Genomic DNA, 12,577 nt, shown 5'->3' with positions numbered 1-12,577 from the left:
GTCAGTGGTATGTGCAAATTAACGTGAGTGGTGAGGGAACTACTATGAGTTTCGGGAAGCGAGAGTTCCCAGCGGGCCCACGTCTTCAGCAGTAGCTGCATAGAGGACAGAAGGCCAGCGGGAGGAGACGTTACCTTCATTTACACCTTTGTGTCCCTGTAGGTGAGGGGTGTGGGTGACGCGGACAGACAGGTAGTGGGAGGCTGGGACTGCCCACCTTCCCCATAGGCATCTCGTTGCTGCCCCAGAAGAGCCAGGGTTTCGTGCCGCATGTCTGTATTCAGGCCCCTGGCACTGCCCTAAAATCAGCAAAGCCTAGCCTGCACGGTCCTCAGGGCGAGAGGAGTGCTCACGGGATGGCTGCAGCCACCCCGTCTGGTTCGAGCAGAGTTGATTTTAAGAGCCAGACAAGAGCCCCTGTGTCCCGCTCTCCTGAGTTCTCGGAAGAATGACTTCCTGTCCCCTCAGAGGACACTGGGCCCTGTGCTTATTCACTCTCTTCTCAAAAAGAGGCTGTTTGCACCCTCCGCTAAATGAATGGACAGACATCGGCCCGTCCTTTGTGCTCTTCTGAGTTATTTCTTTTTATGGAGGAACAGGGGACAGTGGCACTTCCTGTACTTGGAGGGACAGAGGGTGTTGTCTAGAAAATCCATTGCTGCAAGCTCAGTTGGTGCTTGTTGCGGTTTGGGTGCCAAACACTGGCCCGGGCACTAGCTGAAGAGATTGGCATCAGTAAGGGGAACCTGACAGTCCGGTCCTGGTCTCAGAGCCCCTGGAGGAACAGCATCTCCCAGTCGGACGGGAGCTACTGCCCCCTCCAAGACAGTTGTAGAAATTGGAAAGACTGGTTCCCAAGCAAGGAGAACGTTTTCCGGGTCTGAGCGGAGTGGAAGCACCTTCCAGGTGAGAGGTCTGGCACTCATGGAGGAGGGCGGCCAGAGGTAAGGGAAACCATCAAATCCAGGAATAGTCCTGCCAGGACGAAAGGAAGATGTAAAGGCAGAAGGACTCCGGTGGGATAAATCACAGCCAGGGCCAGGAGAGTCCTTTGAGTAGCAAGAGGCTCTGACCTACTTGATCAGACTCCTGCATCACAGGATTCTCTCTCCTACAAAACCAAGAGTGACCGCTGAGCCCAGGGCCGCCTTCTTCAGGCTGAGGTGGAAATCTTGCTCAGGGCTCCCTCTCGTGCCCAGTCCGAGGGCCCTGGCCTGGAGCTGCCAGAGTCGTGTGTGGAATTTCTGCCCTTTTTCTGCCATCAACCACATCGTCATTCATTGGGTGCAAAAAGGGAAACTCGGCCCCGGCAGGACTCATTCACTAAGCCGAGATGACTCACTTGCTCATGGACCCTGCTCTTTCTCTTCCTCCTCAGGATGATTTCCTCCTGATCCATTACGATAAAGGACCGTGCCGTAACAAGCTGGGCCACTCCAGGGCTTCTGTGATCTGGCACCGGACCCAGGTAGGAGGCCACTCACCTGGGACGTTGATGTCGGGAAGAGAAAGCGTGTGTGTGCGTGTGTGTCCGTGCATGTGTGTGTGTGTGCATGCGAGTGTGCGTGTGTGTGCGTATGTGTGCGTGTGCGTGTGTGCGTGCGTGCACGCCTGTGTGTGTGAGCGTTTGTGTGCGTGTGTGTGTGAGCGTGCATGTGTGTGTGTGCGTGTGTGCACGTGTGTGTGTGAGCGTGCGTGTGTGTGTGCGTGTGCGTGTGTGTGCGTGTGTGTGCGTGTGTGTGTGTGCGTGCGTGCACGCCTGTGTGTGAGCGTGTGTGTGTGTGAGCGTGCGTGTGTGTGTGTGTGTGTGTGTGCGTGTGCGTGTGTGTGCTTTCCAGAAGACCTGCCAGTTGCTTGGAGATCTGCAGTGTAGAGAAACAGAGCTAGGAAATGTGGTCCTGGGCTGACGACGTTCCTGGACCCCGGGCCCAAAGCTGGAGTGAAGACACGTCTCCTGCAGCACACGGTGAATCTTCACAGCAGGCGCTGGGTCCCTTGCTCCTCACTCGTGGGCTCGGCAGCCGTTCACTGTGTGTAGTTAATCCTTGTGTCGCGCTTAAGGGAGGAAGAGCTTCCCGTAGAAGCTGAAGAGGCCCCAGGAGAGTGAGTTAGTCCCAGGGAAGGGTGACAGGGAGAGAGCAGGAAAAGTCCCTGCCCAGTAAGGTCTGTGCAGCCTGTGGAGGTGACAGGGGGCCTGTGTGCTGGTATTTATTCATACTTTCAGCACATCTTTATTTCCTGCAGTGTGCCAGGTGCTATTCTATGAGCTGGAAATACTCCGTAAGATAGATGCGTTCTCCTCTTAAAGGGTCCTCATTCTGTTTTGGGACAGAGATCGTAAGCGAGCAGCATGTACTCAGCTGTGGCGATGATGGATTGGGGAGGGGTCTCTTAGATTGTGTGGTGCCTGTGGCTGAGTGCTGAGCTGGCCATTGGGGTATATGGGCAGGGCAAAGGGCACAGTCCAGGCAGAGGGGACAGGGATGGGTTGATGGTGGAACTGTGGCCTGAAGATCCCTGGGACAGAGAAGGACTGAGTTGGAGGCGGAAATAGTCAGAGGTGATCTCAGAGGCTAGACCCCAAGGGCTTTGCCGGCACAGTAAGACATCTGGAGCTTACTCTGCACGAAGTGGGAAGTGAGCAGGAGGTGGGCTGGGAGAGACTCGGGTCTGTGGGAACTCCCGGGCTGGAGAGGAGGCTTGGAAGGTTCACAGCCGATATTGCTTTCACGGTGGCTGTCAGCCCATTGATGCAGCCCCATCTGGGACATAAAGGAGCAGGTCCCAGGGCAGGTGCACGAGAATAGGAAGTGTCCCACCCATCATTGTGCTCCCTGGATAATCCTCTCTGCAGACCCTGTAGCCAAGCCACTGGGGTCCACAGCAGGGGCCGGCTGGTGTTCCCTGCAGACGGCCCGGGGTAGGTATGTTGGCTTTGCAGGCCGTAAGATCTCTGTTGCAACCTTCAACTGTGTCTGGTGGGAAAAAACAGCCGCGGACAATATGTCACTAGAGAACTATGGCTGTATTCCAGACAAGCTCCTTAAACAACAGGTGGCAGAATTGACTGGGGATGGTTGCCCACATCTGAATACACTAAAACCCATTGAATGGTACACTTTAAGTGGAGGAGTTGTAAGGTATGGGAATTACAGCTCAATAAAGCTGTAATAACAAACAAAACAGATTGCAGACCAGATTGGGCCGAAGGGTCAGTCTGTGGACCTCGGTCTCAGAGCTCATTTTCACATTTGTCCTCCTGACCTGCACCGTCTCCCACACGCATCACATGTGCTGCCTCTGCCATGTGGGCCTTCACTTAAGCCTCTGTCCAGTTGGGTCCTGAGGTCCCTGGGGAAATGCGTCTCCTGCCTACCACTCGCCCAGCTCAGGCCTCCCTCCACGTGCTCAGGAAATGCCCTTGAATCCAGTGTCCTGTGACTCCCAGCTTTTAGGGGCTGTCATCAGTTGCCCAGTATAATTTGTTGATTTTGCAAGGTCCCTCGCTCCCCACCCTCTAGATGTGAACTTAGGTAGAATTGTTTTAAGAGATTTTTGAGAATTTTAGTGTGCCTCTTTGCAATTATCATAACCACCTTCAATGTTTCCGTGGGAGTAAAAGTATTCTCAGCCAAATGCCTTTTACATAGCACCCTTTCAGACGGACTTTTCTAGCAAGGGAATCAGGCCATGAATGGAAGAATTCTACGAGGTGTGATCACAAAATACGGTGAATGTTTAAATAAAAAAAATTATTACAGTAAAAGACACATTGTTATTAATCCCTCTCAAAACACTCTACCTCGTTTTGAACACACTTATCCCATTGTTTCTGCCACTTTCTGAAGCAGTTCTGGAAGTCCTCTTTCGTGTCTTTACTTCATCCTCCATCATGACAACGCTCCATGTCACACACCGCTTCAGGTACGGCAATTTCTCTCAAATAAAAACATTACGGTGTGTCCTCATCCACCGTATTCACCGGATCTGGCACCGTGCAACTTCTGGCTCTTCCCCAAAGTTCAAATGATTCAGGACATCGAGGCAGCCACGACAGCGCAACTAAAGACACTCACAAAAGAGGACTTCCAGAACTGCTTCAGAAAGTGGCAAGAGCGATGGGATGAGTGTGTTGGAAGCGAGGGGGAGTATTTTGACAAGGGTTAGTGGCAATGTGTCTTTTACTGTAATAAATTTTTTAATTTAAACATTCACTGTACTTTGGGATCACACCTCATATGTCTCTGTAAAGTAAAGGTTTTGTAGAATTTTATTTTGTGCCAATTGATGTCGTTTTGTATTCTGTGTAGCAGGTCTCTTGCTGACACAGTGCTTTTGGCATCGGCATGGAAAGGAGGGTTGTGAGGGCTCTGAGGCAGCGTGGGAACAGATGTCACCTGTATTATTCACCACGGAGTTGCTGGATGTGAGCTCCAGACGCTCCCAGCCTGGCCCTGCCATTTGCCCTCGGAACACTCCCTTTACATACACAATGGCTGTGAAGTGTCCGCCTGCCTTTTTCCAGTGCTGTTCCAGAAATGGGGCATCCTGCGTAAGAGCTAAAAGGGGTGTTTCTTTCACTAGAGTCAGTCTGCTTCCTCAGGACACCAGCCCCCAATGTGGGAGAGCGTTACCCACACTGGTTCTTCCTTTCCTGCACAGAGAACAGACACTTGTAGCTCACAGTAAAGGGTGGGGGGGGGGCTCGCTTTTAGCCAAAGGGGGGCATTTAAGATTCCCGGCTAGTGATTGATTTCTCCAGAAACGCAGGTGTCCTGGAAGCCTGTGCAGTGTGACCTGTTTGTTTAAGGGTCTTTTCTCTGAGCTCAGTAAAATACGCATGAGTTGTGTCTTGTACTGAAAGCAGGAAGCCTAGTCCTCTCTGTCTTACACAAACCCCGGGACCTCTGGAATCGCTTTCTGACCTTAGAGTTTTGTATTGGTGAAGTGAGAAAATTGGAGTGCATTATAATCCAGGGTCAAATAGGATTTCTCTACTCTACGTTTCCAGGGAGGTGGGGCCAGTGCTGTGGCCACGGCAGTGAGGGAGGTGTCCTGTTAGCCTCTACCTGCATTCCTGGCACCCACGGCCCCCCCAGGACCTCAGTGATTTCGCTCACTTGGGTTTGTGCCCCTAACTGCCCCACTGGATTCCCAGCTTGCATGGCTACCCGTCTGCATGTGGGTGTCAGAACATACGTGAACAGAATTTCAGATTTCCCCACAGAGTCTCTTCTTCCTTCAAGTCGCCCTAATTTCATTTCACTTAAACAAAGCCCTGGGCGATGTCCCGGATTCCCCCACGGCCCCTGCATCGCCTCCCCTGCTCACCACAGGCGTAACCCCTCGGCTCGCTCTTTCTGCCTGGGTCCCTCTCCTGTTTCAGCTCAGCTCCCAGTCCTTCTGCTCAGCTGGTCTCGGCCTGAGTCCTGTTGGACCTACTGCGTCCCCAAGGAAGCCGTCCTAACTCCCCAGTATCAGTTTCCAGTGTCTTATGTCTGTATTTGTGCAGAAGTTGGCACTTCTTTGTGTGTCTGCCTCCCCCTCCCCACAGGAGAACCCGTTCTTTTAGAGGACAATCACAGATGCTGCTTCTCCTCCTCCTGTACAGTTCAGAACAACAGGAATTGATTAAGCTGAGGAAAGAGGGACTCTTAGAGACGTGAGGAAGAGGAGGTCAGAGCAGACAGTAAACAGTGAGCAGAAACTAGGAGGACTACTGGCAATGGCATCTCACGTTATCGCCTGCCCCAAAGCACACACCGCCAGCGTGAGGTCCTGTCTGACGCGGCTGGCCTGGGAGGGGCCGGGGCCTGACCACTAGTGCCGGCCCCTGCCTGGGTGTCAGCCCTCCACCTGACTATTGTCGGCTGCCAAGGTGCTGTCAGTGAATGGAGAGAAGAGACCTGAGAGCCGACCCCAGCGCATGCGATGCAGCCCTCGGTCCCTTACCCCAGCCCTCGTCCCAGCCTCTGCCGCATTCGAGCATGCGCTGGGCCACTCGCCATGCTGTGCTCCAACGCCAAATTGCAGTGAATGACAGGCGTTCCACTCATCTGGTGCAGCGTTTCACCGCACTGGAATGTGTTCAGAATATCCTGTTGCTCTTCAGCTGGTCCCTCTCATAAATGACCGTTTATTGTGGGACAGACACTCTGCTGTGGTCACAGGAGTGTGTTCTGCTCTGACTAGTAAACCCCACGAGAAACTCAGTTTGAGTGGTTAACCGGTCCTTGAAATCAGGGTTTGCCGGCGTGAATGACAGTGGTCACAGCGACCCCTCGGCAGCCCGACCCTGGGTACGGGTCTGCTTGTCTCAGGCAGGGTTGCTCTGCGCCCGACACATGTTTGTCACACGCTCACTAAGCCACTGGTTTTGTTTTGTGACATTTGCTTCCGGTCTCATTCCTGCCCATTGGCTGCTGTCCTTGTGGCGGTATCTGCAGCCTCCTGTCAGCAGCCGGCAGGGGAATGGGTAGCCCAGCTTGTTAAATGGCACGCAGATGACACACAAGACGGACTGAGTGAGAACTAACACGGGGTCTCATTGACCCAGGATGGAGCATTGGGTCAAGGGTTTTGAGCGCATGGCCCCTTCGGGGCTAAGGGTGTCCCCAGAAGTGGAGATGGCTCACGAGTGCCCTGGGGATCGCTAACAGCTTCTGCTGTGTGTCCGTGGGCTGTTGAAATATCGGTGTGCACGGGATTTTAACACAGTGTGGTCTGAATTCAAACCCTGGAATTCCCTCATCGATGTTATGTCAGACCAACGGACTTATCCGTCTGGGAAGAACACATGGATTCTTAGCATTTATAATACAGTCTGTTTGATAAATGCAATGGGATGTGTGTGTGTGTGTGTGTGACCGTTTTCAGGCAGAACTCTAATCAAGGCAAACTTTCATTTACACCTGGGAAGCTTGAGCATAGTATCATGTTTCAGAGCTGAAAATAGCCCTTGGAGATCTTTTACCTCATTTGCTTATTTTATAATTGAGAAGTTTGAGGCCCAAGATGACGTAAACACACTGAGTCAGAATCAGCACCGTGCGCCCAGCACCTTCATGGACTTATCTCTCTGGACACCAGGTGGCGGTGTAACTCCATCTTCAGGTATCTGTCCTGGGCTCTTCCCGCCTGATGGAAGAGACTCGTCAGAGTAAACGTCCTGCTCCTTTGGCCAGTCACACTGCCAGATTGGATGACGGCATGTCTACATTTGAGGCTTTTTTTATTTTTCAGCAGTTACTCAAACCTGGGGGTAAACATATGTTTTAAAACAAAATCACAATGTGTAAAAGTAAGTGCTCGTTTTCACACTCCAGGAATGATACCCGTCTGGTCACTCCCTTATGCACCACACCTGTGTCTTTCCAGTTCTCCTGTCTGGAATGCCTTATCCCAGTCTTTCTTGTCTGCTAACCACCGCCTTCCCTTTATAATCATAGCCATCTCCCATTGGAAACTCTCATCGCCACCAGCAAATGGAGGTATCTGCTCCCCGAGAACCCTGTACGCCTGGAACCTGATAGCATTTTTTTGTTAATAGTATTGTTACCAGATGATTAAATCATGGTCTTTTTCCATCAGACTGGCTGCTCCTTGAAGGTCAAGATCTTCGTGCCTCTGTATTTGCAGCACCTAGTACAATGTCTGGTTCAGGAGAAGTGTTAGTTAATTGGATATATCAGTGGATGAATGTTTGGGTGCTCAGATGGAAAGAAATAGAGGAAGAGAAGAGAAAAGACGTAAAAAGAAAGGGGGAAGGGGCGGAAGAGTGAAAGGAAGAAAGTGAAGGGTAGGACATATGGGTGGGTGGGTTGATGGATGGATGATGGAGAGATGATGGATGGATGGGTGGAGGAATAGATGGATGATGGATGGATGGATGGGTAGATGGATGGTTGGGTAAATGCTCCATGGATAATGGATGGATGGATAGATGAGATGTGGGTGGATGATTGATGGATGGGTGGTGGTGTGGTTTATTTTTCAGCCATGGAACCTACAGACCAGTCACCTTACCTTCTGCTCCTGTGTTTCCTCTTGCAGGTCGTGGGCATTTTTGCTGGATTTGGGCTCCTTCTCTTGGTGGCCTCGCCTTTCCTGCTCCTGGCCACTCCGTTTGTACTTTGCTGCAAGTGCAAATGCAGTAAAGGTGACGATGACCCATTGCCCACCTAGAGGAAGGCATGCTGCTGGAACAAGACCCCTGCCTCTGGGAAGCGTGATTCTCCCCTTTCTCTCCCCGCCGTCCCCCTCTCACTAAACATCTTTCTTGCCTTATGTGCCCCATTGAGCTTCACAGTGTCACGCAGGATGCCGTGATTTCAGGGACCGATGTCAGAACATTTGCCGAGACAACAGGTGGAGTCACCTAGGCCTGGGGCAGGCAGGGCTGGCGTGGGTAGGGCACGTCCCCACACAATCGGTCTCTGCAGACTTGACAAGGGAGGTGCTGTAAGAAGCACACTGGGCAGTTTTCTCGCTCTGGCGGTAGACGAGGAATGTCTGGGGGTTGCAGAGAGAGCTTCTCGTGCAAAATGTTGTCCGTCTCCTCCTTGGCTTCAAGGTGGTGCCATGATGCTGAGAGAAGTCTTTGAGAATTGCAGCTCACTTCAGACTGAATTCAATTATTCCGACTTGAGAAAAGCGCTCTGTTTATGACAACTGTTTTTATTACTAATGGCATTTAGTAAAATCCTTTTTAGAAGGCGTTTTTTTTTTTTTTTTCTTTCTTTCCAACTGAGAAGTGAAAAATCAACAAGGTGCATCTAAACCATCCTATGCCTTTCTTGAAGTGTGCATTTTAAGAAGTTATTGTGACTTTTCTGGCTCGGCCACTTTTCAGGAGATTTAGAAAGCCTTATATGCCCTTTGTGTTCTTCTTGAAACTTGTAACGACTTTTCGAATGCTGTGCTCTGTGCACCATCGTACACATGATTCCTATACCGCTGCATTTCTTTGAAAATACTGTTGTGTTTAAAGGAGAGTCACCACCAATAGATTTGCCTTTTGTTTTTTTCTCTCTTTGGTGACACAGTTCAGCTCCCAGGCTTGTCTCTTCTCACCTGAGTGTCATCAGAGTTTTAATGTCTTCAGAAACCAAATGTTGTGCTCCGAAATAGTTCTACTTGGAATAGTTCTACTTGGGATCACTATGATTTGGCCACCTGCCTCAGTCTCCTCAGGGAGAAAGTAGGAAGAGAAGTGGGCCCCGCTTCTCAGAGGCAGGGCCTCTGGCTTTGCAAGGGAGGAGCTTCTCGGATTTTCTGTTTTTAAATGACTAAGCTATTTTGTACAAATCACGTATCTTACAGAGCTCCAAGTCCTGTTGCTAACCCTTTTGCCCTTGTGGAAACACCTTTCACATTGTGTCGTTATTTTGATGGGATTCTACAGGCTATCTTTTACAGGCTGCGTGTGTGACCGTTACCATGGCAGCAGAAGGCACAGATCAGTAAGACACATGTCATCCCATCAATTGACTTTGGAAAGTGGGGGATGTGTCTTCACAGAGAGTGGACTTTACTACGGCTCTTAAAGCCACATGTGCTTTTAAAGAACAAACCGATTGCATTGAACTTGAGGCTTCTAAAAATAGTGGAAAGGCAAATGTTGTAGATTCACCACAGGGGAACTTTTTAAAACTTATTAAGCATTCCACAGAAGAGCACAATGAAAACCAAACCTGACTTGTATCTCAGTGGTTTGCTTGTTGCAAGCGTGTGTGGAAAACGCGGTGGTGTTTGAATCTTTCCCTTCCTATCTGTGCTTTCATTTCAGGTCCTGATTCACCTTCCCACGTAGAAATGTCTTATTTCTTAAGGTTCAGTACGTTAGGAGAAATAGGATCACCTCACTCTTCACCTCTAGTATTTGTTTTATGAAGCAGAAGCCATTTAGGAAACCAGTCTGTGTCAAAATTATGTGGAAAACTTCTCCTAATTGTAGTTTAAAGAACATGCCTAAGACTGTGTTTTGAGATGAAGCCTGGGTGAAGTCTGTAGCTGGAGGTGTTGCAATAGGGTCTGGAGGTAGAATGGCTTTTCTGAGAGGGTGACAACCGTGGGAGGCCTGAGGATGAAGTTGGTGGCATGGCTTGAGGCCTCCTGCTGGATTTGAGAATGCAGCTGTCTAGCCAGAGCCCTTAAAAATGTATGGAACACAGCAGGCTCGTGGCCGCATGTGGAGACGGCCACAGGGAAGGTCTTCATCCCATCCCAGTCCATCCTGCCTGTACTAACTGCTGCCCATTGCACACTGCACGACTCCATACACGGCTCCCTCACTTTTGGGGGAGGGAGCAGAGCCTCGGAAAGGTTGCATTCCCTGGGCTGAAGCTCAGATCGTTTTTATTCCTAGCGGGTCAGGCCGTCCGTCTCTCCTGGGGGAGTCTGGGGGCGCAGCTTGCACATCTGAAGCCCCAACCATCCTTGTGCCTTCACCTCTGACATGTTTCGCAAGCACGAGGTTTGATCAGGGAGGGACCGCAGAGATTCAGGGGCCAAAGTAGTACCTGCTCACACCAAGGTTTTGCATCAAGCAAGCCTCACTTTTCTCATTTGGCTTGAGTAACAACAGAACTGAAAACGACCCTTCCCTGGAAAGATACCAGCAGGATTGCACTGGGGTCCTTCCATAACATTGCGTTTCCCTTCCCCCCGGTGTTTCCGTCAACAGCACCGTACCCACTGGCCTTGGGGACGCACTGTTAACGAGGCTTGGTGTAAAATATAAATGGGGCGTGGGAGGATGGCTCGCGTTTCAGATTTTAACCTTGCTGCCACTCCCCGGTAAAACTTGCGGAATTCTACACTTATTAGGTGGACTCGTTCCTGTTATCCAGCACAGTTTGTCTTAATTGAAAATGGCATTCACTTTCACAGACTGTTTCCATACAGACCATTTGGGAGCACATGCCTGTTTCTGCATCGAGCCGCTATTAAGTCCTGGGGAAGAGGGAAGAAAACCTTTCCAGATGGACCATAGCATCAGCTATGGTTGCGGTGGTGAGGGAGGGCACGGTTTCCCCATAGTCATTTGAATCCCTTTGGAAACTGACCACGTTCTGACGGTTGCCTGGACGCGCCTGATCACTCAGGCTGGTTCTGCCATGTGTCCTAGTAGCCAGGTGGCCAAGCTTTGCCTCTGTCAGAGGGGTCCCTGCGGGTAGTCACGTAGCAGAGACTGAGCACAGACAAAACCTTCGATGGCACAAATTCCTGTCCACGTCAGTTCTTCCTCGACCCCCAGGAGTAGCTGCAGACCGAGGAAGCAGCGCTCGCCACTCCTGGCATCTTTTACAATGGGAACAAGTTCTCTTTACAGCATGTTATTCCATAAACCAGCTTAGGAAGCAGCTCAGTTCCTGATTAGGATTCAATACCAAGGGGAAAGGGCGTATCAGATATGCAAGAAATACTTCAAGACATCTTTACCTTTTTCACCTGTATCAGAAAAGTTAAAAGGTAGTTCACAAATTAGAAGAAGACATTTCCCTTGGGAGTCTTTAAAAAAATGAGGGGAGTACAAAGAACCAGGGTGAGCTTTTTGTATACTTCTCAGATTCTCATTTATTAATAAATGCCCCCTGTATATAGTATATATACACACATCATAGTGAAACCATCAAGGGAAAACATTTTGCATGTGTAAAGCTTCGTGAAGTTCTCATTAAAAAATACCAAAGCTTGTTTATCCCTTATAATGAACCCAAGCTGTTATGAAGAGACAAAATGAGATTCTGACTGGCGTTAGAAATGCCACATGGGACAAAGGGATTAGCTGGGCACCAGAACTCGGGGAGCATGCTGTCTGGGTGCAGAAGGCCACGGTCTCCCTCCTTCCTCTGGTCTCTGCAATCTGTCTTCCACAATCCAGGAGCCTTCAGGTAGGGCTGGGTGCCCGCCACACGCCTGCCTATTCCTTCCTTCTTTGCTCATTTTACCACGGGTGTATTTTAATCTTGCATAAAAGCATGCATGAATGAGTCATGCACTTGTATATGTGATGTATTTGACAAGTGGTGGTAAAAACAAAAACAAATTTGTGTTTTTGAAATGTCACTAACACTGTGATGTATAGAAGAGCTGTTTTGAATGCCTTTTAATGTTGTGTTTTGTACTTTGGAATCATATGGATAAGTGTGATTTGTAATTTCAATACATATTTTAAATGTATTGTGTCTTATGTAGTTTGTCCCCACTCTCCCCCCTTTCAGAAGGGATTTCTTTTTAAAGATATTTTGGCTAGAATACAGGTTCCTTTTGTAAATCCTGTCTGGCTCCATCTTTTGTACATTCCGAGTTGACTGCTGGCCTGGGGGTTGACAGTGTGATGAGGGAAGGAGGTGGAAAGGGGGACGGGCAAGGTGGAGACCTTACCTGCTGGGAAAGCAGCTTTCGCTTCTGGTTTTCTCTCTCCTGAGTGTCAGCAAGTGACCTGGCTCATTGGTAAGTCACCCCCCGTTGTGCCAGCCCAGGAATGCGGCCTCACCTCCCTCCGTGAAGACAACCACTTCAACACCTATCCATTCATGGGGGATTTATTCCCCCCCATAAAAATCAGTGACAT

At 50.0% G+C, this 12,577-nt stretch overlaps 1 protein-coding gene across 4 annotated transcripts in view; it reads left to right on the top strand.

The window, feature by feature from the left end:
- Nucleotides 1–12,280, top strand: part of RNF144A (ring finger protein 144A) — a 98,126-nt gene extending 85,846 nt beyond the window's left edge. For 3 of the 4 annotated variants that reach the window (XM_081068227.1, XM_081068226.1, XM_081068228.1), the window contains exons 8-9: nt 1,379–1,468; nt 8,053–12,274. In XM_081068227.1, coding sequence (XP_080924353.1) covers nt 1,379–1,468; nt 8,053–8,184 — 222 coding nt within the window. In that variant the 3' untranslated portion in view covers nt 8,185–12,274. Of the gene's footprint in view, nt 1–1,378; nt 1,469–8,052 lie in introns of all 4 variants that reach the window. The other variant, XM_081068225.1, reaches the window with a different exon arrangement.
- The last annotated feature ends 297 nt before the right edge of the window (nt 12,281–12,577 follow it).

Source organism: Rhinolophus hipposideros (genome assembly GCF_964194185.1).
Source record: "Rhinolophus hipposideros genome assembly, chromosome: 12".
Lineage (NCBI taxonomy): Eukaryota > Metazoa > Chordata > Mammalia > Chiroptera > Rhinolophidae > Rhinolophus > Rhinolophus hipposideros.
The sequence above is the reverse complement of the archived record's forward strand: the minus strand, read 5'-3'. Positions and strand labels throughout refer to the sequence as shown.